At 40.7% G+C, this 25,684-nt stretch overlaps 1 protein-coding gene and 2 long non-coding RNA genes across 10 annotated transcripts in view; 1 reads left to right on the top strand and 2 right to left on the bottom strand.

The window, feature by feature from the left end:
* LOC133501824 (uncharacterized) overlaps window positions 1-18,362 on the bottom strand; it is a 161,621-nt gene extending 143,259 nt beyond the window's left edge. For 6 of the 8 annotated variants that reach the window (XR_009795290.1, XR_009795292.1, XR_009795291.1 and 3 more), the window contains exon 1: window positions 16,820-18,362. Coding sequence is in view for 3 of the 8 variants with exons in the window: in XM_061821860.1 (XP_061677844.1) it covers window positions 16,820-17,008 (189 nt within the window). In the remaining 5 variants the exon portion in view is untranslated. Of the gene's footprint in view, window positions 1-9,152; window positions 9,342-16,819 lie in introns of all 8 variants that reach the window. The other 2 variants (XR_009795289.1, XR_009795293.1) reach the window with 2 other exon arrangements.
* On the top strand, window positions 201-10,918 carry LOC133501826 (uncharacterized). Its single transcript, XR_009795294.1, has 3 exons — window positions 201-327; window positions 7,609-7,690; window positions 10,065-10,918. It is a non-coding gene; the product is annotated as an uncharacterized LOC133501826 (long non-coding RNA).
* A 1,905-nt stretch (window positions 18,363-20,267) lies between the features above and the next one.
* LOC133501827 (uncharacterized) lies at window positions 20,268-25,656 on the bottom strand. The gene is made up of 2 exons (XR_009795295.1): window positions 25,549-25,656; window positions 20,268-22,117 (listed from the first exon to the last, which is right to left on the bottom strand). It is a non-coding gene; the product is annotated as an uncharacterized LOC133501827 (long non-coding RNA).
* Window positions 25,657-25,684: the final 28 nt, after the last annotated feature.

Genomic DNA, 25,684 nt, shown 5'->3' with positions numbered 1-25,684 from the left:
CAAATAATTTAATTATCTGACAAGTCTTCTAGACGGGTAGCATCCTGCAATGATCACATCATACAAAGCTTCAGAGGAACAGAATGTTCATCACTGCCAGGCAAAATGTCTTTTTTTGTGGCACTTTATGACGTCGCCTTTGATCTGTTGTGAATCTTTGACAGGTAAGACTAAATCAGATGAGATCTAAGGGCCTGTATGTCCTAGGTAACTGGATTATCTTGTTACAGAATCAAGCAGCCACAGCAAACAGTTATACCCATGTCATTTTAGGATTTTATGAAGAGAAAGGTGGATTACTGACAGTTCAAAGCTGATACCAATAAGGTAAGTGCAAGACGGGAAATATTTTTACAGTAGTTCTCTTCAACAACAGAACACGGGCTAATTAAAGTTACTCTTTGCAAAAGAGAGTCAGACGGGCATGTGCATATGCTGAAGAGATGAGAAAGAATTTGGACTTCATAAGGGAAATGGAGCAAATTGACCCAGTGAATGAGGGCAGTGTCTCATTACATGTCCCAAAGTTCGTGATGGGTAATAAGGTTAAAGCTGGGAGCATGCACTGGAGGATCAAAAAACACAAGCAGGCAGGATGAGGATTACAAAAAAAAGCAATAGTAGCACTGTAAAAACAGCTTTGTAACACCAATCACCTCACCAAATCTTGTTTTAATATGGCTTACAAGAATTAAGTTAACAAAAGTGTGCAAATGTCACATGAAAGAGTTAAAGTGGTCGATACAGTAGCAGCACCCCAAGCGATAGAATGAATAAACAATGTCTTATTTTGAACTGCAACCTGATTCAATCAATCATCCTAAATGAGCCAATAAATTGCAAAGGACATATGGACAAACATCATTCACACTCACACCTATGGAAAATTTTATTTAAATTTAAATGTGGGAGGAAGCTGAAATACTCAGTGAAACTCCAAGGGCAGAAAACACAGATTCAAATCTGGCACCTCTTGATAATAACGAAGACAAAATGACCAATAATCGTCATGCTGGACACCACCATGTGTGGAAGCAAAACCCTCAGCAGCTACCCTCGTACTGTGTAAACTTAAGAAAGCATTTATTTTATTTTATGACACTGCTATTCTCACTCTTATTAAAGGATGGCACAAGGTTTGAGACAGAGACATCCAAACTGAAATGCACACCAAGAACCTTCTTGCTGCAAGGGAGCAATGCGAGTCACAAGGAAAAGGGTGTCCTGAAAGGTACACTTTAGTCTTGTTCCAAGTAAGAAAATTGGAACATCAAGACCGTGAATAAGTTTTTCAATCCATTTCCCATATGGCTTATACGCACTAGGATTGCAGGTGCGCTGGTGCCTATCTCAGCTGATTCTGGGCGAGAGTATACCCTGAACTGGTCACCAGGCAATTACAAGGCACAAAAACAACCGTTTAAACTCACATTCTTACTTATGGCCAATTTTGTATTCAATTAACCTACAATTAATGTTTATGGAATGTGGCTGGAAACCACAGGACCCAGAAAAAGCCCACCCAGACACTGGGAGAACATGCAACTCCACATTTCCAAAGCCAAATTTGAACTAGGTACATGAGTTACATGCGCTAACCGTCCAACGCGTTTTTCTCCATGAATTGTGGTGTTATGGAAACGCAAAGTACAGGGTGGCGGCGGCAACCTATTTTTTCATCCACGTCCAATACGTTGAAGACCAGAGGTTATGAATTTGATGTCTTTTGACTCAACTTCAAAATATGTTACAAGACTTGCAACTCGACTTGGAGTTGAACAAAGCCTAGAAACATTTTAGCTCTTTGCAGGAGAATGGAATGGCCCAGTTGACGACTGCTTGGATCTTTGCTGCATCTGGTTGTAACTGTACTTTGCCAATGACGTATGCTAATAAATGAACAGATGGAACATGGAATTTACACTTTTCAGGTTTCACAAAAAGATGGTTTTCAAAGAGCCATTGAAGGAAATGACAGACGTGTTGGCAATGTTCTTTGGAGAAGGGGGAGAAGATGACTGTCGTCTAAACAAGAGAAACCAGTAGAGCATGTCTCAGAACACAATATTTATGAAGGCTTGGAAAATGGCTGGGGTGCTGGTTAATCCACACAGCATGAGCCAAGTATTTGAAGTGTCCGACAGGTGTGTTGAAGGCAGTTTTACCTTCTTCCCCCTCTCTAATGCGGACAAAATGATATGCATTCCGCAGGTCCAACTATGTGAATAATTGGGCATCACAGAATGGCTCAAAGAAGGGATCGGTGGAGGGCAACAGGTCTTTATTTTTTACTGTAATGTCATTTTGGTCCGAGGGAGCAATTGCCTTTGAAGTGACCCGACTGTCCACAATAAATACTAAATACTAAACTAAATTAATTATAAATTCCAGCACTGACGTTCCAGGGCATCTAACCGGGTGTTGCCTAGTTGCATTAGGTCCTCGACTTCAGTGAGGGGCGGTGAAGAGGAGGTGGCAGGGGGTTCAGTTTGCGGCGGGTTGGTTGGAGGCGCAGCCTCTCTCTCTCTCTCACTCCCTCTCTCTCTCTCTGGATGTGGGTCCATACCTTGTTGCAAGATTTTCCTTGCATTGTTCTGAAAATACTTTGGAAAAAAAATCCCTTAAAGCTCCATCGTCCTACCCACATTGGGTGAGCACTCTGAGACGCTTCTCTACCCGTAACAGGGTGATCGAAAATATTCTTAAATTCTGGCATAAAGGTGTATAGTGATACAAGTATAGAGGTGGAATTACGCTAAGCGCATTTGTGCATTCGGCAGCTTTTCCTCACTGGAGATTAATGATGTAAGCGACTTTGGATTTGTGTAGGATAGCCCAGTGATTGTTGGTCGAATACTAGAGTCGAGTTCAGTAAAAATTTACTACATGAACAGAGGTTCTCCGAGTAAGGTTCGGGAGGAGGAATATGTACATGAGAGAGGGTTGATTGGAGGCTGGGGGGTCAGGAGGAATACTCAGGGAATGATTGCTGGGGTGGGTCTGGGAAGACAGGAGGGATACTTGCTGCACAAGAGCATTAAATGATCTCGCAAAGGGCTTCTTCATCCTGTCTGCTTTCATGAGTGCCCTGGTGGGTGACCGCTTTCCTCAACGCTTCCGGAGTTGCTGGGTCTATGATGGCATGAGTGTTTTGCCACATTTCAAAGCCGTATGTGACTTGGATTGGACCCACGAGCAGACTGAGTCAGAGGGAGTAGATTTAGAATGGTTTATTGCGAGTTGGCTCTTGGAAGGATAACCAAGGGAGGTAGGTGGATTACCAGGACAAGGAGTGAACAGGAAGCAGGAACGTGAGCAGGTCATGAAGCTTGATGGCGTGGCTAGAGCAGACAGAAAGGAGGGGATGGCACGGGAGGAACACTGCAAGTGGGAGAGAACAAGATTGGGCGAGTACAGATCCAGGTCATCTGATAGTTACTTTAAACCCGGAAGTACAAATGTCGGCCAGTGAGTTATAGACAAGTGTTAATACACAGACGAAGACTTGATGGTCTTGACAGCTAGTCGAAGGCTTGATGGCCTTGATGGGCTTAACTCGAGGCAGTATTCTGTACTGCTTGAAGACAGGTGCGTAGCACAGGTGATGTGAGATTGTTGGGGAGCAAGAGGGGTAGAGTGAGAGTCTAGACACATGGCGCCACCTAAGATCAGGAAGAGGAACTGCAGGGCATGGATCATGACACACATACAGTACGCATCGACAGTGAATGGAATTGTTTGAAGGGCAGAGGGGGCAAAGTTGAGAGGTGACCAGTGTCCAGGTGTGCCTCTCCAATTATTTGTTGCTGCTGCCTCTTCAAAGTACAGACGCATACACACGTGCACTCACAGTCAGAAGCACACTGTGGTATGTCGAACTCCGCTCTCATCAATCCCAAACACACAATTAAAGGACCTCCTAGCTGTGGCACCTGCTCTCCCAGTTACAGAAGGGGGGGGGGAGGCATGAAGTACAGCAGGAGAGAGAATCCACCATGTCTATGTCTCAAACCAGGTGTTATATTATTTTTATTGATTCACCTACAAAGTGGTAACCACTGAGCACTGATATAAGATAGTCTGTTGTACTACATTTAGCATGGCAGCCAACACTTTTTGAATTCAGAAATGTGAAAAGTGAGGATACAGAAGGAGGAGGAAAGAAAGATAGATAGATAAGACGGAATGGCAGAGAACAAAGATGTGGGACAAAAGGCGGTATAGGTGAGCAGAGGGGGAAAAAATTGTTAAACAAACAGAACGTAATAAGGGGAACTGAGCGCTGTGGGGGGCGAGAAGAAAGAAGGGAGACGGGAGCAGATCAAAGTGAGAAGCGCCCAAAGGAAAAAAATGAAGTTTAAACAAAGCTGCCCAGCCAGCATCCACCAAGCCACCAGGTCAGTTGACGGTGATAACAAACGCTTCCTCTGAAATGTGGCCTTCGAGGGAGCTACCATTGACCTCCTGCTGTTTATATGTATTCATATCCTCACAAACACACGGATCTTTTTAAAAATTCATTCTTTCTATACTGTTTTATTTTTTTGTCCATGTCAAATTTGTGGTTCTCTTCCTTCACATGAAATCATACTGTTACTTGCAAATACTTGCCTTGAATCGAGCCTTCAGTTGTCTTTTCCATCACATTATTGGGTGGCTCATCAACTTTATTCCTAGTTCATAGTTCCAACAGCTCTGCACAGCACCCATCAATCCTTTTTCCAAGCCACTTATCCTCACAAGGGTCGCGGGAGTGCTGGAGCCTAACCATGGTAATATCGGACGAAAGTAGATGACATCCTGAACTAGTCCCTAGTCAGTCACAAGGCACAAAGACACCATCACTGAGCAGGAATTGAACCTACCATTGTTCTTGAAAATCAAAAAGGCACTAGCACACGTTTCCACCATTCCTCACCCGCAAAAATTCTATTGAAAAATCTGAAACAAAACTGAAAAGCAACCTATTTGCATTAATATTATTATTTCGGGCAGTACGGTGGATAGCATGTCTGCCTCACAGTTCTGAGAACCTAAGTTCAAATCCAGCCTCGCCTATGTGGAGTTTGCACGTTCTCCCTGTGTCTGCATGAGTTTTCTATGTGTACTCCGGTTTCCTCCTCCTAAGTTAATGCAAGATTAAATTGCCGAAGGGGTCAAAAAGAGTCTAAATAGTTGTTTATATGTGCCCTGCGATTAGGTGGCAACCAGTTCAAGGTGTACCCCACCTTTCGCCCAAAGATAACTGGGATAGGGTCCTGCCTCCAAGTGAGGATAAGTGGTTCTGAAAATTGATGGTTATTTCATTGTTTTTTTCCTTTAATGCCTTTCTAACTCCCCCCTACTTGGCATCATTACATTAATGCTAATTCCTGGTCCACAATAATCACCTCTTCTACTCTTCCCTCCCTCTTATTTTCCTCATTAATCATCTCCTCAAACTATTATTTCCATTTATCCAGGATACAAGTGCTACCTTTCAACATAGCCCTTAATTACAAGAGTCGCAAAGGAATTTATAAGTCCAGGGTTCACTAAAATCAGTGACATCTCCTGCTCTAAATCCCCACATCCAAGCAAGAAAAAGAGAGAAAATCCATCTGGGGAAAAGCTTGGAGGAAGCTTCTGGAGGCATCAAAGGTGGAAGGATCTCTATGATACAGATAATATGACCGTATAGAATGATGTTTTGAACAGTATGAAAGTCCAATTAATGAAATGAAGTGCCACAGGTAGATGAGTAGTCTACTCAAAGTAGTCTACCTGGCATAACCAGAGAGGAACATGTAATAGTGGCAGGTGGTTTTCCTCAGGACCTTTCCTGGTCGTTCAACGCCAAATCCTTCACAGCGAAGCCTCTGGGAAAGTGCCCCAAGGTCTACTAAGGTCTTGTGATCCAATGCTGAACCCTCAATAATTACAGCCCTACTTTGCTCATTGCCACCTATTCCCCCTCTGTGAGCAGTTGGACAGGCCAAAATCCAGATGTCAGAAGGGTGAGGCGGGGCAATAGACAAGTTGTGCACTAAGTGTTATTTAAGCTAATGCCAGAGTCCACAAATAAGTCATCTGGAGATTTAAACATTTCTACTTGGGGAAACTACTTTAACTTCTGTGGATAAGGGATTCAAGATTCATAATCGAATATTGTTATTATATACCGTGTCATTTCTTAATTTTGCCTTTTGATGGTCTGATGGGACATCTGCCTTTTGCAGGGTGAAAGAAATGAAGAATATATGCCAGAGTGTATTGTTATATACTGCCTTCTGTTTGTATGTGGTTATACATCGTTAGTGCACCACTATTTACTATTTTGAGGAAATATAAGTGCCGCAACGTCAATGCTTATTTTCCTGAGCAGGTCATTGGTCTTTTCCATTTTTTGTTAGTTTTCTGGAGGGGCACAAGAAATTGGCTGTCTGTATAAGGGTGGTAAAATCAAGAGATTTTAAATCCAATTCTATCTGATCCAATATTCATTTTTCTGGTGACATTGGACTGATTTCCAATCTCTAAGACTTGATCAGGACACCCTTAGGAGGAACATGATGACATTTTCTACTTTTAGCTCAGAGTTTTGCGACAGAATTTTGTAACAATTGCAGGCCTTTAATATTAGCGATGTTATGACCAGACAGCAACACATTGCAATAGACAGTATAGAATAGAATATTGTGAAAGTGGGAAAAAAATGCAGTTATAGTAATTTTCTTAATGTAAAGTTGAATGGAGAGAAGTAAGTCAAATAGAAATTGTTTGCAGGGTCACTTTGGAAATGGTACTTGTTAAAACTTAGAAGCGGTAGAGGTAGGTAGATGAGGCAAGAGACAGGTGCCTCTGTCTGGTAAGACCAATAACCAGCATCTATTTTTTAAGGGTAGAGAAAAAAGAAGTGACAGGACATCATTTGTTTAATCTCAACAAGACATGACTCCCAAAAACATAAATTGTGGGGCTTAGTTTGTTAATTAGTTCTAAAGGGATGCAATGTAAAGCTATCATCAACATAACAGAGAAAGCTAATAAGTAATTGTTATGTAATACATCTCAAAGTGTTCTCTCTTAGAGGTAAGATGCGAACCAGGACAGTTTATACCCTTTAACACAAACGTACTGGACATAGAAAGACCAGAAATCAACGAGTAAAAATAGTCAAGGCGTGATCTAACAAATCCATGAACCATAGGTTCTGAATAACTTCTAGATATAATATGACCACATCCAAGTAATATTGCGAAGAAGGAAAAAAAATATTGCTCGAGCAGTGGTCCTGAAGTGCAGTGGAACGAGAGCGAGTTGAGATAAATATAATTAAAACCCTTTCCACAATGAAAGTCCCATCAAAGTTGAAGAAATAGAAGAAGCTAGTCTAACTGTGAGCTTATTTGATAACTACATTACAGCTGAGGAGCCTGCTTTTTTATTGAGAAAAATATGACAATTGGGCCTTTCCTAACTTTGATGGGAACGGGGGAAAATACACTCCAATTCCCAGTCCAGATACAAAATGACTGAAATATATTCTTCTAACGTATGTGTAGTCTTGGATTGCTGATTTCTTATTCTCCTCATCTGTGACCATGTATTTGCCACTTTGCCCCACAGAGTCAAGTTATGGTGGGAGAAATCTTATTTTTGAGTACGTCCAATAAAACCCACATCCACGCTGGTGCCAAGACCACTCCAGGTATTGTAAACACGTCCAACAATAAAAACATAACATCGCATTTCATCAACATGAGTTAAGCATTTGACTCCATGTTGCAATCTATATATGTTGCATGCTGAAAACAGCAATACAGTGACAGATTTCCATGGAAATTCTTGTACAGTTTGCTTTCAGGATGTTTATACTGCATATTGTATTGTATGTAATGCTCATGTCTGGAGAGGAGTTATAGCAAGCTTTCAGGCCACCTACAAACAGCATAGAATCTCTCTATGATAAAGAAGCCCCAGCCTACAGGGTGACTGTAGTCATCTTTGCTGTGTCACTGCCCACATTTTATAGACACATCAGAAGAACAGGAGTAGAAAATTATGGTAATATTCAATTGGAGGCGGTAAAGGAAGAGACTGGAGCAAGCCATGAGATATTCAGTCACTGAGGCCCAATAATCGAAATGAAGTGGAGTAAGGAGGACTCAAAATGTGTATGGCAGTAAATCTGCAGGAAACAAGTACAAGTAGTACTCAGTTTTGTCTCTCTAAACAAAATCTAAAACATGAGCTGTTAAAAACGAGCCTGCAAAAATAAATGAGCCAAGTAAATGGACCGGGCAACATTTGTACAAAACCAATACCATAAATAATATAGTGGAGTTAATAACACGCTTTTTACATAACTTGAAAATTTTTAAATTGTGATGAGTAATTTTTCAACTTTTACACTCAATAACATTTTCAGTTTTTACAATTTCTTGTTTTTTATCAACACTGTTATAAAGGTATTCATTTAACAACAGGCTTATTGTCTGCTGTGGAGTGCGATGGACATTTTCAGGGTAAGGCTCAAGCCCAAAATAAGGACACCCATCACCAAAAACTGAGAACAGTGTCCGCACCAGAGCAAGTCTGATGGCAGGATAGTCAGTCAGCATGGGGGTGCACATTTTACTGTTCCAAAAACACGTGCAGCACCCTTTACTGTGGTCTGAAAATGTCTTTCTCACAGTGGAGAATGCATTCTCGCATATTGCTGTGAAGGGGCCACACACTAGACTAAGGTTGAAACCAGTCAGCTCACTGATGTTCACATGCAGTTATACTTTGACAGGAAATCGCGTGACTGCATGCAAATGATGAACTTCTTGTATCATGTTTTATTTTATTTTATTAAGAGCTTCCTTTCGTTTCAAATTAGATACCAAATTTGGATGGTTGAATATGATAACGTTTGGGGAAGGGGGGTTAGATGAGGGGATGTCGCCAACTGTCAACTGGGGTTCTGTGAAGCCCTTATAAACTTGGATTTGAAGAAAGGGGCAGGCTGAGTGCCAGCCCCACAGAATGTTGGCTGGGTGCCTGCCCATATTAGTTTTTGGTTATTTTTCATTTTCAAATTCATCTTGCGGGCTTGATTGTACCCCGTGATGGTCGAATTTTGGCCCTCATATTTATTATAATGGAGCAATACAAAAAACACGTACTTGTATGCCATCCATCCATTTTTTAGCAGCTTACCCTCACAAGGGTTGCGGCAGTGCTGAAGCGCATCCTTGCAGTCAACAGGCAGGAGGTGGGGTACATTCTGAACAGGTTGCCAACCAAGCACTTTTTCATTTTGGTTGGATCTGGTTGGTCTGCGTTCATGCTATCTTGAGGTAGAATGTAAACACCTACGAGAAAGAAATGGGCAAACTCACGTGGCGAATAAAAATAAAAAGGTAACGACATGATTCTGAGGAGTGTTGTTTGACACCCAGCACCTCAGGTTTATGAGTGTGTTTAGCATTCACACATTGGGTCAATTTAGAGTCATCAACTAATCTACCATGCATGAATTTGGGATGTGGGAGGAAAACGGAGTACCAGGAGTAAACCCACGCAGACACGGAGAGAACATGCAATCTCCAAACAGGCAAGGCCGGGATTTGAGCCCCGGTCCTCAGAACTGTAAGGTAGCTGTGCTGACCAGTCATTCACTGTACTGTCTAGCTAAAGCAAAAACAATATTTAAGGAATAATCAGAAAATATTTGCACAAAAAAAATTATATAGTTTCCACTTATTAAACAGCACAATACTGTAGGCTCGCCAGCCAGATTACAAAAAACTACATAAAAACAGGAACAAGGCTGCAGTGGATATAAAATTCGACACCCTCTGTTTAAATGCCACGTTTTTGTGAAGCGAAAGAATTTTGACCAGCATTAATCATTTTCAAAGGTTTTCTACCATTAATGTGACCAAGAATTTGTACAACTCAACTAATTTATTTAATCTTATTGAGTGATATGGTAAAAATAATATCATCGTGGTTTGATCCAACAATCCTTTGACTAGTGTTGTAATTAATTTTGCACCAAATTTATTCAACAAACCTGTGGATGACTGCGACAGTGCTCAATTGGTTGCAGTGGAGCCAAGAAAAGCGTGGAGGAAGGGGCAAGGCTGGAGCATTTGTGACCCGCAGCTCAGCGAGGGGCTCAAGTCTCTCAAGGACTCAAATAACTGTCAGATATCAAAATACTTTTGCAGGGAATTGATGACCGAGGCTTGTTTTGTTTTTAATATTTATGAATAAAGAAAAAAATGGGCTCCAGGGGATAATCCCAGAGCTGCTGTTGACCTGTTTTTAGCCACTTTTGCTGTAGATTTAAGGTTGGATTCATCAATATATCCAGGGGGAGGTATTTTGAATTCTGTCATAAATTCTGAGTAATTCTTTAAAAAGCGGAGGGAAAAAAAAACAAGACATCTGTAACATCTCAGAAACATATGCATGCACACACAAACACACACGTATACACAAAAGCTCCATAGCAGGTCTTTACTTAATGAGCTCAAAATGGAGCTCTTCCCTACTGTGCTGAATAGGGGTGAGCGATGGACGTATTAGCAGGGGGATGAGGAAGGAGGGGAACAAGATGAGAGGGAAAAAAATACATTACTAACTTTGAAAGCGAGAATGTGAGGCTGGAATGTTTTATCATTATGCTCGTTGGCCTTCTGCTGTGCTATGTTTTTTTCTTCTTGAATTTAACTTGTCTGTAAACCATGCCCTTCACAAACTAGCAGATTCACGTAAATTTTGTTGTGAATTCACCACAGTCAAATGGAAGCTATGCTCACTCCAAATCTTCATTGTGACTTTGTAAAAAGATTCAACTTCAAGCCTGCAAGGAAATTATTTGTTTTATAAGATGGCTCCCCTCCTTTTATGTGTTGTGCGTAAAGATAGGAATAAAATTTACATCAGCTTTGTTTTATTGTGTTTAATGTCTCTTCTTGGTGCACTCAAAACATTCTAACTCCTAATTCCATGACTGATTATCCATTAACAATCTTTACTCACCAGACAATGACTTCTGACATGTTGCTTTTTGCTTAACATGAGCTAAAAGTCTTTTCATCACTTGTACCTCATGTACAACAAGGAGTTATTGGAGTCGCCCAGCCCCCAATTTTATGTGACCATGCATCAACATCAGCCCCATATGCTGCATTTGAAAAGCCTACTTGGATAGTAAAACATTTTTATACTCAAAGGTATGTTCAGGATTATTGACACGGGCAAAGGCAGTTGTGTGATTATGTTTAGAAATTAAGAGAAAGACTACTGCTTCGATTATAGAAGCGACAGTTTTAGGTTTAAAAATCAGAAACCACTGTTGTGTATTAAAAAGCATGACTATGTGGTTTTATACCTCTTATCAGAAATCACTGGTGATTTGATAATTAGATTGTGTATGAAAAAAGCATGGCAATGCAACTGTTGTGCAGGTATATGACAAACATTATTGTATTGTTATTATTTTACAAGTGTACTAGTAGTGAGTACATGACATAGTAGCTAATGGTAGGTAAATGTTATTTCAGGGAGTGCAATAACCGAGCTTGAAGTATTTTTCTCAACTACGATAGGGTCCTGCTTGTCTGCAACCCTAATGAAGAAAGGTGGTGACGTTGCATCCAAGTTCTTTGGTTTATGGATTTACTAGTTAGTAGGATGACACATAATTAATTCACTTGATGGGAGGCTGGTGGAATTTGCTCAGGAACTTTGTGTTCAGTACATTTTGATGTAAATCCAGATAAACATAGAGATCCGTTCATTCATTTGTTTTCACCTATATGCTCGATTCACCACTGGAGTCACCATCTAGGCAATACAGTGAAGAAAATAAGTATTTGAACACCCTGTTATTTTGCAAGTTCTCCCACTAAGAAATCATGGAGGGGTCTGAAATTTTCATCAGAGGAGATTTATTTGTGTGATGCAGCTGCAAACAAGTATTTGAACACCTGAGAAAACCAATGTTAATATTTGGTACAGTTGCCTTTGTTTGCAATTACAGACGTCAAACGTTTCCCGTAGTTTTTCACCAGGTTTGCACACACTGCAGGAGTTATTTTGGCCCACTCCTCCACACAGATCTTCTCTAGATCAGATAGGTTTCTGGGCTGTCACTGAGAAACACAGAGTTTCAGCTCCCTCCAAAGATTTTCTATTGGGTTTAGGTCTGCAGACTGGTTAGGCCACACCAGAACCTTGAAATGCTTCTTACGGAGCCACTCCTTGGTTTTCTTGGTTGTGTGCTTCGGGTCATTGTCATGTTGAAAGACCCAGCCATGACCCATCTTCAATGCTCTGACAGTGGGAAAGAGGTCGTTCCCCAAAATCTCACAATACATGGCTGTAGTCATCCTCTTCGTAATACAGTGAAGTTGTCCTGTCCCATGTGCAGAAAAACACCTCCAAAGCATGATGCTACCACCCCCATGCTTCACAATAGGGATGGTGTTTTTGGGATGGAACTCATCATTTGTCTTCATCCAAATACGGTTAGTGGAATATGACCAAAAAGTTCTAGTGTGGTCTCATCTGACCACAAAACTTTCTCCCATGACTCCTCTGTATCATCCAAATGGTCATTGGCAAACTTAAGATGGGCCTTGACATGTGCTGGTTTAAGCAGGGGAACCTTCTGTGGCATGGATGATTCCAAACCATGACGTCTTCGTGTATTACCAACAGTCACCTTGGAAATGGTGGACCCAGCTCTTTTCAGGTCATTGACTAAGTCCTGTTGTGTAGTCCTGGGCTGATTTTTCACCTTTCTAAGGATTATTGTGACCCGACAAGGTGATAGCTTGCTTGGGGCTCGCATGGGGCTCCACTCTGATTGAGATTGATCATCATGTTTAGCTTCTTCCATTTTCTAATGATTGCTCCAACAGTGGACCTTTTTCACCAAGCTCCTTGGCAATTTCTCCGTAGCCCTTTTCAGCCGTGTGTAGTTGTGCAATTTTGTCTTTGGTGTCTTTGGACAGCTCTTTGGTCTTGGCCATGTTACAAGTTTGAGTCTTACTGATTGTATGGGGTGGATAGGTGTCTTTATGCAGCTAACTCACAAAGGTGCATGTGATTCTGGATAATACATGGAATGGAGGTGGACTTTGAAAGGCGGACTAACTGGTCCTTCAGGGTCAGAATTCTAGCTGATAGACAGGTGTTCAAATACTTATTTGTAGCTTTGTCACACAAATAAATCGTTTAAAAAATCATTCAATGTGATTTTTGGATTTTTCTTTTTAGATTATCTCTCTCACAGTGGACATCCACCTATGATGAAATTTTCAGACCCCTCCATGATTTCTATGTGGGAGAACTTGCAATACAGCAGGGTGTTCAAATGCTCATTTTCTTCACTATAAATGGTATTAATCCCACCTTTTATGTCAACTGCCATGGATAGTAGCAAACCAAAATACAGTGGAACTTCAATTTAACTGACCCCAATTTAACAGACTTTGTATTTAACAGACAGCAAATAATGTTTGGAACTAAAAATTGGTTGGAACAGATAATCATCCCTCCCAAGGACCAGCAAGGTAAGTTTCGATAAACCTAAAAATGACATTGTTCTCTACTGTGCATTTGTAGGCCATGGAAAAACTACAAACCTGTACTGTACAAGAGTTTTTGGCCCACAAAAAAGTGCTTCCATTAGATTTTACAGAGGACCCATCACCCCTATTAAATCGAGGTTGTACTGTACAGGCTGGCATAAGTTTCCCATTACCATTTTAATGGTCGGGGGGGGGGACTAGCTCCACTTTTTTGTAGGTTTTGTTTTGTTACAGTTCAACATTTATTGAAATTATTCCAGAACTATTACACTTCTCACAGAAATAATTTATGTTCTTCACCATGTCTTCTTTTAAGAACTGATATGATTACCGTGAACTCCGCATATAAGATTTGAAGTGAAGTCAAAGTGAAAGCTGTTATTGATGATATTAGCAACTAAATAATGACAGTTGTATGTCATTTTCCTTATAGCACTTTTTTTTCCTTTCCTTTTGTATGTTGTTCCCAACACAGAGAGACTTGTCATCCCTGTGACACACCCACAGACATGCACAGACACATTCACACCTATATGAGTACAATGTTGTCTGTGCTAGCTGTGACTCCACTTCCAATTACTTTGCAGCTACAGCAGCAGAACCCTAAATAGGTTGTAGCACCAAACCGGCATGTCTGGAACGGATCACACAGTGGGAAGGATGTGGGGGAAAAAAAGAACAGAAGAAGGAAGAGGAGCGGTTAACTTAAGAGAAGAAGAGTGAAATTGAAGAGGATGAAAAAGACATTTGTTTGGCTGAGGAAGAGGACAGGAGATAAGTGTCAGGCAGTCAGGAGGAGGAATAAAGATGCAGAGGTTGAGTGGACAAAGGGCGGCAGAGACAATGAAGAGTTACTTGTTTGTTGCACGTTAGTATTGCAAGCAGCGATTGTGTGTGAGCCGTTGAAATGGAAGATGAGTGAGAAAAGGAGAGGAGGATGAAGGAACAAAACAAGAAATTCAAACGGAAAATAAAGGGCAGTATGGGATGAGAAGGAAAACATTATTTTCTATACAGCTTAATGCAATGATCTTAAAAATCCCAATAATTTGTGTTATGCAAAAGAAACTTCGGATTTTTAAAATGAACCATTCAGCTATTTTCACACAAACCTGCAGCACATGTTCAGCAGTCCAAATAAAACCATTCTGAAGTCAAAGTAAAGTCTCAGTATAGAATCGTTCCGCATTAAGATCAGACAAATGCAGTTATCTTAATGGAAATCAAACAGAGCATGTTTGAGAGTTCATTGATCATGAGGCACTAACCTATTTTACAAACTAATCATCTTGCGTTAACATTGTTGCAGTTGACTGCAGTCACTTGCTAGTTGAAATCACAGGTGGTGATTACCTATTTTTACTTTATTTCAGTCCTGTATGAGCATGTGTACCTACACATCATTAGACTGATAGCATAGACACCTGCATAAGTCATTTTTAACTCATTGTCACAATATTATTAAAAATACAACTAGACTTGAGATATTTAGAATTATTTGGAATGTCTCCCACAGAAGAAAGGGAAAAAAGAGCCACAAACCCCTTTTGACATATAAAATGAGGATAACAATCCAATTATTGGGGTAGGGGCTGGGGGTTCCCCGTATGTTTAGAAAAAAAAATGCTGTTGCATTCATGAGATCAATGAACTGCTCCACAAAAAAAAATTCTGCATGTAACGAAAACCTTTCAAACGCTGAAAAAATATGCTTGTTTAATGCTTACATTCATATAAAATAGTTAAAGTCTATTGTATTTGAGTGTAAAAACAAAGCCAAATTTAAATTAGCCACCCACAGCAAACCAAAAAATGTCACATCCGTCTGTGGTGCGTTATCATTTTAGGATGTCTGGAGCACACATGCAGGTGTCAACTTGGATTCAAAAGGACTACTTCATGTAACCGTGTAAAATATTTGCAAACTTTGCAATATAATACAAACTAAAATAAAAAATACATGTTTATTTTTTCAAGTCATGGAGACCCACAGCAAAAGGATGAAAGCGTCACATGCAGCTCATTGTCAACGATTTGCCCAGGTGGACTTGACAGCAACCACTCAACTCAGCTAGGCTCTTCCTGGCTCGGTTACGGGTGGTTGGTTGCCCACTTAAAAGCCATACGATGGGAAAATGAAAACCATTTTGCATTAAATGAATCAGCGGGGATGAGAGCAGCAAAGTGGCGACTGCAGATTATACTACTGCAGCATCCAACACGAAAAGGGTTAACATACCAACAATCAAGACTAATCTGAGCATTTTTCCTCACTTAGGAGCAAATACAGTATTCAAATGGCATGTACAATCATAAATGTTAAACCTGTTCAATATCGTCATAAATGTTAAACCTGTTCAGTATCTCTTCAGTCAGCAAGTCCTTCATTAAACATCTCTAGCTGTCTCAAAATGCTGCTGTTTGACTCGTTTTAGGAGTATGTAAGAGGGAACACATCGTTCCAATTCTGGCCAACCTGCACTGGCTGCCTGCGCATTTTATATTATTTTCTTTGTTTTTAAATCTCTAAATTGTCTCACACCTACCTGCTTGGGAATGGAACAACATCTGTAGCAAACACAGCGAGATTGAGTTTAGTAGGTGCAATTCAGCATTCACTATCTGAATGTTATCACTAGGATTCATTGTACATCTACATCTCATTCATTGTACAACTACATCTCACAATTTGAAGAAAAGCAAAAATAAATAAATAAAATGAACTTTAAAAGTTTCTGGGTATCAATGCAGTTGACTTTGATTAACCCTCGTCACAAATGGAAATGAATCATCACCAGTGTGTAAGTAAAAACACTTGTTCATTCATTTTACTGTGTGTATGTGGGACATCACCACATCACCCCAACTATCGAGTATTATATGTATCGCTTATCAGAACGCAAACACAATTAGCAGATGGAACAAAAGGTTAAATGACACATCAACATGGGTTTTGCCATCAATGAGGGCCTAAAATAAGGGTGGGCAAACTTTCTAAATTGCGGGCCACATTGGGTTCTAAAATTTGACGGCACCTCATAGCACAGTATGCACATGCAAATAAATGTACAACCCGATTTACTAACAGTGCGCACTGAGGACTGTGTATTTCAAACGTGTAAAATAGCCCTCATCCTGATAGTATGTTTGTCTCAATGAATATGCAAGATGTGGCATTTCCACACTATTTGGCACAATACTGTGAGGAGGAAAGGTAAATAGTTTAAAATAGCACACAATACCTTGCTTTGATACTTGACTCTTGAATTGCAGTTTGTCGGTGAAATAATTCTGCTGAGTCTGTAACTTAGCCCCCAACCTGTGTGCAGTAGCCGCCCGTTCTTGCATGGACTGGTAGCATAATTTGCATACTTCGTTGCAAATTGACGGCAGATATTGTACTCTTTATAAGTGCAACAGCTTCTTGGCATATGAGACGCACAGCCATTGATCGGACTTCAGTCTAAAAATATTTCGTTGTCCACCGTTTATGAAATACTGTGCACTCACTGTCTTTGGTCCGCTCATTTTTACAGAAGGACTCAACCGGCCACGGAAAATAAGAGTGAAATAAAAAGTATGTTACACTCCAACAAAGGTCCACCAATGTTCAGTCCGCCACCTATTGGGGAAACGCTGGCACTGCAGGGACCAGATGAAAGATTTATGTAGGATTTAGATTTTTTTATTTTTTTTTAAGTGGATAAGTTCGGTGGGCCGGACTGAAAAGCTTAACGGGCCGTATACGGGCCGCGGGCTGTAGTTTGTCCATATCTGGCCTAACACATCCATCCATCCATCCATCCATCCATTTTCTAAGCCGCTTATCCTAACGATGGTCACGGACATGCTGGAGCCTATCCCAGCTGTGAACGGCCAGGAGGTGGGGTACACCCTGCACTGGTTCCCAGATAATCGCAGGGCACATGGAGACAGACAACAGCCGCCCTCACAATCACACAAAGAGTCCAATTAATGTTGCATGTTTTAGGGATGTGGGAGGAAACCGGAGTGCCCAGAGAAAACCCACACAGGCACGGGGAGAACATGCAAATTCCACACAGGCGGGGCCGGGATTGAACCTGGGACCTCAGAACTGTGAGGCCAATGCTTTCCACCTTATCCACCGTGCCGCCCTAGCCTAACACAGTGTATATATATATATATACAGTATAGCTACCTCTCCGCACATGTGATACCATGAAAAATACAAAGCATGGATTTAGGTGACATCAGAAAGGATTGCATTATATGTCACTGTCCTTTCAAAGACCTCAGTCTGGCAGGCCTCTCCTGTTGCCATCGAGCTTGATTTGTGACACACAATGACTGTCAACATGTACCACAATGGTGTACCCTGCTAAATTTGACATACGCTGTACTGGGTGAGACGTGTTCTAGTTCATGTCATAGAGATATAAAATGAAAACATCAAATAAACGTCTAAAATGGAAAATATATGCTTTTGTACCACACTGAAATTACTGTTACATTGATGTAGGAATGTTGATGTTCACATTTTTCAACAATTACTTGTTTCTTGTAACTTTGATCTAGAAAAAGTGTGACTTCGTCTTTATAATATTGCTATTTATTGCAATATTGTGATTTCATTTTCCCAAAGTTACACCCCCCACCACTCTCTCGTCCCCCAATTAAAAGAGCCTCACTTCATATAGTTCAAATGTTGTGTTTATCCAGCCATCCATTTTCTGAGCCACTTATGCTTACAAGGGTCACAGGAGTGCTGTGTTTTATAATTCTCTATTCTTTGATGTGTTCTGGCAAAACCATGTGACAAATATGTTAGTAATGCACAAAATTGTAATGAAAAAAGTCCATATTATGACTGACATCAAGCTTTTTGATTTGAGAATTGAAAAAAAAATTGGTCTTTTAGGCTAATAAATACTACTATTGAAGTGAATGATGAAGCTTTTGATTTGAGTATTTTTTTTAATTGGTCTTCTTTTAAGCTAATAAATACATCTATTGAAGTGAATGATAAAACTGCACGTCTCCCTTTAATTTGAAAATAAGTTAAACCAGAGGACTGACTGACCTCCGTTACTTCATTTTTGTTACATATATACTTTTTTTCACAAGGATTGCATCTTTGTGGCTCATCGACAAAGAGGCGGTATGTTAAAAAAAAAAAAGCAAACTGCAATATTGAAATGTGATGCTGGTGTGGGTACACGTAGGGCAAGCTTTCTCTTTTGACAACTAAAGTGACCTCTCATCTCACGTCCTGCCCAGCACACAAAGCCGCACGAGAAGATGCGCCCTGGTCAGCTATATTTATCCCCACCTCTTCTCCTCCATCAGCCAAAGTGAGTTTGACCCTTGACAAAATAAAAGCCTGCAAAGTCCCACTTCTCTTCGCCGACAACTTGCCAATCTCTGAGACGCTGTGAGACTTTTCGTGACGTTATATTTTGGGCATGAATCTCTCGTGTTCATTTTTGAAACGTGTGGGTGTCTTGTCTGTGTGTATAGGTAAGTGGCTGCTGCCGATTGTGTGTGCGTGTGTGTGTGTGCATGTGTGCGTACATGTCTTCCTGCCTTCGCCACTTCCACACTGTGCATCACCATTCGTCTCAATTTAACAGCGCTCAATGCGCTCACGTTGTGCGTGTGCAGCCATCAGAGGGTGAAGATATATAAATCACCGGTAGAAGATTACTGCTGTTTTATTATTCATGATGCTGGCCTTTTATTGCCACTGATATTTATCTTTTCACTATCTTCCTTGACCTGCACGAGAAAGAGGGATGAGGGAGGAGAAAGAGGAGAGTGAGCCAAGTCAGTTTGTTTGGAAAGGGGCGCGAGGGTTTTGTTGATGTGCACATAAATGCATTTGTTAAGTGGGTGTGTGTGTTACCTTCTATTTTCCTTCCATACAGACTAGAAGCCATATGAAAATTAAGTGGTTGAAGACATGAGAGGAAACCTTCATGTATATAATATATGGTTAACGCTTAAATTAGCACTCTTGGCAAGTATACTTTAAATGGATGCTTTTAAATGGCTTTTACGGAAATAGCTACGATCCGCATCAATTGTGAAATTAAACAACCACGTAAATATTTTGACACTTGTCTTTTCCTGCAAGTGAGCCACTATTGTCTGTTTGTTCCATTATTGCATAACAGTGGTTGCTCATTTACATTATAACCGCCCCCACCCCAAGTTTCTCAGCTTGGCCACGTTGTCACGGGGGAGCGCCGGGCCCACTTTTGACAACACTGTCTGAAGCATTTATCATGCAAAAGCATCCACGAGCCCCACGGGTGCCACACCCCTCCTCGTCACATCAAAACCAAAAGGTAAGCAGTCCTGCAATACTTGTTATCAGATGCACAGATTACCATTAGTGGTACATTTTAGTGGACAGAATTGGCCGGTCATTTACAGTGAGGGTCCATGTGCCACACCCACAAAGTGTACTGTATGAAGTGGTGTCTCTGTGAGTAAAAATCCTTTAATCCTTTGGACTCTGATCCTTAAAGTAAAAAGCGCCACCACCAATTATCATGGAAACACAAGCGGGACTCGCTACTGGCACAATAGTCAGTCATTCAGTCAAACTGGCTACTTTCAGTGAAACATGAAAAAGGGGGAAACCTGTACTAGAACTCCATAACTGGTGAAAGACATGTCACATACAGGTTTTTGAAACATCTGGGGAACTGTTTTAAATTTTAATAAAAAGAAATATGTCCACAATAAGCAACATTGCATTATTCGTTGTTAAATGAGTAAAAGACAACCATTTGTACTACAGCAGTCCACGTATAGCACTCAATTGGTACAATTTGCATCACAAGGAAACAAAATGTATGAATGCATAATAACATCAACTGTAGAGAAAAAAAAATTGTGTGCATTGATTTGATTGCATAGCTAACACAATTTAAAAGATTAACTTAGCTTTGAACACTGGAACATTTTGTTGCCTGTCCCTACTTCAAACAATTGTTTACAACGAGATAAAATCGAAATACTTGAGAAATCTTACATTTTTACACATTTGTTACTCCTTATCCCAATTATACATAAATGTTTTTTTTTGATTATCACTTATTCCTGTGACCCTAACAAATTATATACTCCCCCTGAAAATTTTGGGATATCCCACATTTCACATGGTCCACAAGTGTTTTCAAAATTAAGATCACCTGCAGGCAATAGAAATATATTTTAGAGTATATTCCGTGATATTTCCACTACAATTGGGGTTGCCAAATCGTTGGGTCAGCCCTGACAAGTGAAATCAATTGAGGTGCTTCTGTCATCATCATCATCACAGCTTTGTTCTGTAGCTTGCCTTCACCACTAGTCCTTCGTTTTTTTGGTAAACGGTACCACAACAAGTGAAAGAATTACCGCAGTACATAATTTGGCTGCTCAGTCATCAACAAGTGTCGAAAGATAGGATAAAGTCTCAGAGGATTTGCAGACTCGTGTAATACATGATGATACTTCCAATAATTTTGTTTTAAAAAAAACTTATGGACTTTGGCCATATTTTTCACTATAATGTCGTAATGCATGCGTGAGCCAACAAACTTCTAAATAGTTCAGTTCAAAACTCGATGAACTCTTGCTTTCACAAAGGTGTCAACTGACTCACACCAAAGACACTTGAACAAAGGTATTGGAATGTACAACCACAATTAAGTTTGGTGAATTTTTGGACTTATAAACACAGATGGAATCTTTTTTTGTCCCTCTCTGTCTCATTCTTCCTGGTTCACCACTTGTATGTCAAGCTGTCGTAAATCTTATCCTTAGCAAACTGTTTTCCCTCTTGACAGATCGCACAGCAACTCCCAACAATTAGACATTTGATCATTTGTTTAAAACGTAAAGTAAAAAGGAGGTTACGTGCATCAACAAATTATTTTCTCAGACCTGAACCTTCTGTGCTAATAAAAGGGAACCCCTGTTTCTTTCACTTAATGCAACACAATGAAGTGAGAAATGGCAAAAAAAAGAAAGACCGAGAAGAAAGCAAGCTCAATGTGACACTGCCATGTTGAAGCTTATACTACCATCCAGTGGCTACGGGTGGTAAAAGGTTTGATTGTACACCGTCTACACAATTGCAATTATTTTAAACAAGTTCATCTTTATCCAGGCGGCATGGTGGCGCACCTAAAAAACGTTGGCCCCACAGTTCTGAGGTCCCGCCTGTGTGGAGTTTGCATGTTCTCCCCGTGTCAGCGTGGGTTTCCTCCGGGCATGCCAGTTTCCTAAAACATTTAAAAAAAATATGCAACATTGATTGGACAACCTAGAGTGCACCTAGGTGTGATTTTCAGTGGGACTGTTGTTTGTCTCGCTGTGCCCTGTGACTGGCTGGCAACCAGTTCATGGTGTACCCCGCCTCCTGCCCGTTAACAGCTGCGATAGGCTCCAGCACACCCCGTGACCCTTGTGAGGATAAGCGGCAAAGGAAATTGAGGGACGGATCTTTATCCACGTTAGTGGTTGTGTCAATTTGCAGTTGTTGTGTGTCCATGCCAGTAGGCTTCCTGTGAAAGAGAGGATTAAATTACTCAAGAGGAAAAGTAAAATTCATATGGCTATAAGGGCTCTTGATCTGAAAATCCTATCATTCATCTGGGTTCAAGGAGTTGAATTGAAAGTCTATTGTTTTTATAATACAAGCACTTCAAATATTCTTATTTAACTATAAATTGGTATTCCCCTGTCAATGCAGTGACACAGAAGCCATCCAACTAAATTGAGAATGAAAATAACCTTTAAAAAAAACCTGATACATGCAGTACATTAGGACAGCTATTGCAAGGTATGCAGGGCCTTGTCAGTCATAGGGCATTTTTCAAATCATCATCAATGTCACAAGCAAGCGGTATGGGGTAGGACCCAAATGCAGGACTCCAAGGCAGGGACATGGTTTTCGAGGGGGGTTTAATTCCAAGCAGAGGTCATACACAGGTAAGCAGTCCAAAAAAGGCAGAAGCACAAAAACACATGGTAGAAGGCAAGGACCAAACCATGAAAACGAGGTTAGATGGATAACTACAAGCCAAAAACAAGATTTGACTAAACTTGCCTGTGGTGGCACAGGAACGCCGGAACGTGGCAATGGGGCAAATACACAACAAACTGGCTAACTAAGACACGACACACGAGGTTTAAATACAGTACATGACATAATTATCCTGAGTGAGGCACAGGGGACGAACTGCTTCCAGGAGCAGCCGCGCACATGGCAGTGGGATGACTACAACGTGAAAATCACATCGTTTAGAATGTTCCAGGTCAAAGCTTGAAAGTGGAATAAAGTACAGTATGTAAGACATTCCAGTAGATCTGCTCAGATTTTGGTGAATTCAACGTGGCTAATACTGCAAATAATGGAAATTAAATAATCTGTTCAAGATGAACTTCTTCACTATAAAATGTACAGTAAATTCATTTTTTCTTCCATAGAATGGAAATAAACCAGTGTTACCAAGAAGTTTAAAAAAAAAACATTTTTAGAGTTTCCAATTAATGTTGCATGTTTTTGGGAGGTGGGAGGAAACCTGAGTACCCAGAGAAAACCCACGCAGGCACAGGGAGAAGATGCAAACTCCACACAAGCGGGACCGGTATTGAACCTGGGACCTCAGAACTGTGAGGCCAACGCTTTCCAGCTGAGTCACTGTGCCGCCATAGTTAAACATGTTTTTAGTTTTATACTTAAGTGTTCTCGTCTGTACATTTTTGCTTTTGCTTGAATAAAAAACACAACTTAGTGAGATATAAATCCTTTATCTAGCTTTTTCTATATTTATATAGAGTTGAACCCAAAAGTTTACATAAACTGCAAAAATACATTTAATTGTTTTGTTTTACTGTCTAAAGTCAAATCAGACAAAACCTCTCCCGTTTCAGGTGAGTTACAACCACCCAAATTATTTAATTTTGTTAAATGCTACAATAATGAGGTCATTTCTTGGAGAATTTTAGATTTTCATCAAAGTCAAAAGTTTACATAACATTTCCTTAGTATCGAGTAGCATTTCCTTTGAAATGCATGACTTGGGGCCGATGTTTTTGGTAACCATCCACAGGTTTCTGACAGTACTCTGCTTGAATCCTGGCCCATTCTTTCTGACAGACCTGGTGTAATGGAGTCAGCTTTGTGGGTTGCCTTGCTCCCACACACCTTTGTGGATCTGACCATAAATTTCTGATGGGAATCAGTTCAGGACTTTGTGAGGGCTGCTCCAAGATATTGACTTTGTTATCCTCAAGCCAGTTTTGAACCATTTTGGCAGTATGCTTTGGGTCATTGTCCATTTGGAAGATCCATTTGCACCCAGGTTTTAGCTTTCTGGCTGGTGTCATGAGATGCTGCCTTACTATCTCCTTGTAATGTTGTTTCTTCGTGATGGCAGCTATTTTATGAAGCGCTCCAGTTCCTGTGGCAGCAAAACAGCCCCACAACATGATTCCTGACATCTCCATGCTTCACAGATGGTACGGTGTCCTCAGGTCTACATGCTTCTTCCATTTTCTTCCAGATGTAAGTCATTATGGCTAAACATCACCACTTTAGTTTAATCAGACCATAGGACAGGTTGCCAGAAGTTAAGATCTTTGTCTTGGTGTCTTTTTGCAAACTGAAATCTAGCTTTTTTTGCTTCTTTACAAGTATTGATGCAGCTGTGGAGCGCTGGCCTAACCGGTCGGAAGACCGGGATATAAATCCTGGCCTCCCTTTGTGGAGTTTGCACGTTCTCCCTGTGCCTGCGTGGGTTTTCTCTGAGCACTCTGGTTTCCTCGCACATTCCAAAAATATGCATTAATTGGACATTCTCAATTCCCCCAAGGTGTGATTGCGTGACTGTTGTTTGTCTCGTTGTGCCCTGCGACTGGTCGGCAACCAGTCCAGGGTGTACCAAGCCTACTGCTCGATGACAGCTGAGATGGGCTCCGGCACTCCCGCAACCCTCGTGAGGATAAGCGGCTCAGAAATGGATGAATAGTAATGTCATCATTCTCGCTGAGTGGCTTTTTAGTCAACGTCCGTGCAGGACTCATTTTGGTGTGGATAATGACACTTTCTCACCAGGTTCATCCAGCATCTTCACACGGTCTTTGGCTTTTGTTCTGGGGTTAATTTGCACATTTCAGACCAAAACACAGTGCCCGTCTCCTTCCTGAGCGGTGTGAAGGCTGGACATTTCCGATTATGTTTATACGTCCGTATAATAATTTGAACCGATGAACATGGGACTTTCAAGCATCTGGAAATTGCACCTAAGGATGAGCCGGAATCGCAGAGCTGCACAAATCCTTGATTTACTGTTTGATTTCTTTTGAATCTCCCATGATTTCAAATGAAGAAGCAGAATGTTTGAGGTGTGGGCTTACATACATCTCCAGGTGTGCTGTCAATTAGCCCACATTTCACACGTCAGTTCCCCTATCAAGACCTTCAAAAGTCATTTCCTCATTATCTGGGCTTCCCCATATTCTTTAAAGACATTAATTTTTGTGTATGTAAACTTTTAATCTAAAAGAAAACACAAAAATCCCTAAGAAATTGTCTCTCTAATTATTGTGGCATTTAAAAAATAATGTTGGTGATCCTGACTGAGCTGAACGAGGAGAAGTTTAGTCTGATTTGACTTCAGTGAGGAAAAAAAAATGAAATGTGTTTTTTCACAATGTATGTAAACATCTGGCTTCAACTGAATGTGTATGTGTCTATTGATTAGGCTACTTTCTTTTACAACTCGTATTATGGGAAGCAAAATATCTTACGGGGTCTAAGACTTTATTTTCACGTTACACGAGCAAGTTCATAGAAATCCGTCCCCCAACGCCTATACTCCAGACGATAAACGTCTGCACAATACTTTACATGTGTCAACTCATCAGTTAGTCTAGACGGAGGTGGGCGCATTCAGACATCTGCTGCGGAATAAAAACATCCTTCCTTTACCTCAAAAGACCGACGTCTACGCTTTTCTACGTCGTAAAACGAAAGGTCAATGTGATGCTTCCGCAAAGCCCCTCGCCACAAGTCAACCGATAAACAGTAGCGTGTGCGCTCAACTGTCGGCCGTTGATGACGTATT

This window comes from Syngnathoides biaculeatus, chromosome 6, assembly GCF_019802595.1.
Source record: "Syngnathoides biaculeatus isolate LvHL_M chromosome 6, ASM1980259v1, whole genome shotgun sequence".
Lineage (NCBI taxonomy): Eukaryota > Metazoa > Chordata > Actinopteri > Syngnathiformes > Syngnathidae > Syngnathoides > Syngnathoides biaculeatus.
Note: the sequence above shows the minus strand (reverse complement) of the source record. Positions and strands in the feature narration are given on the sequence as shown.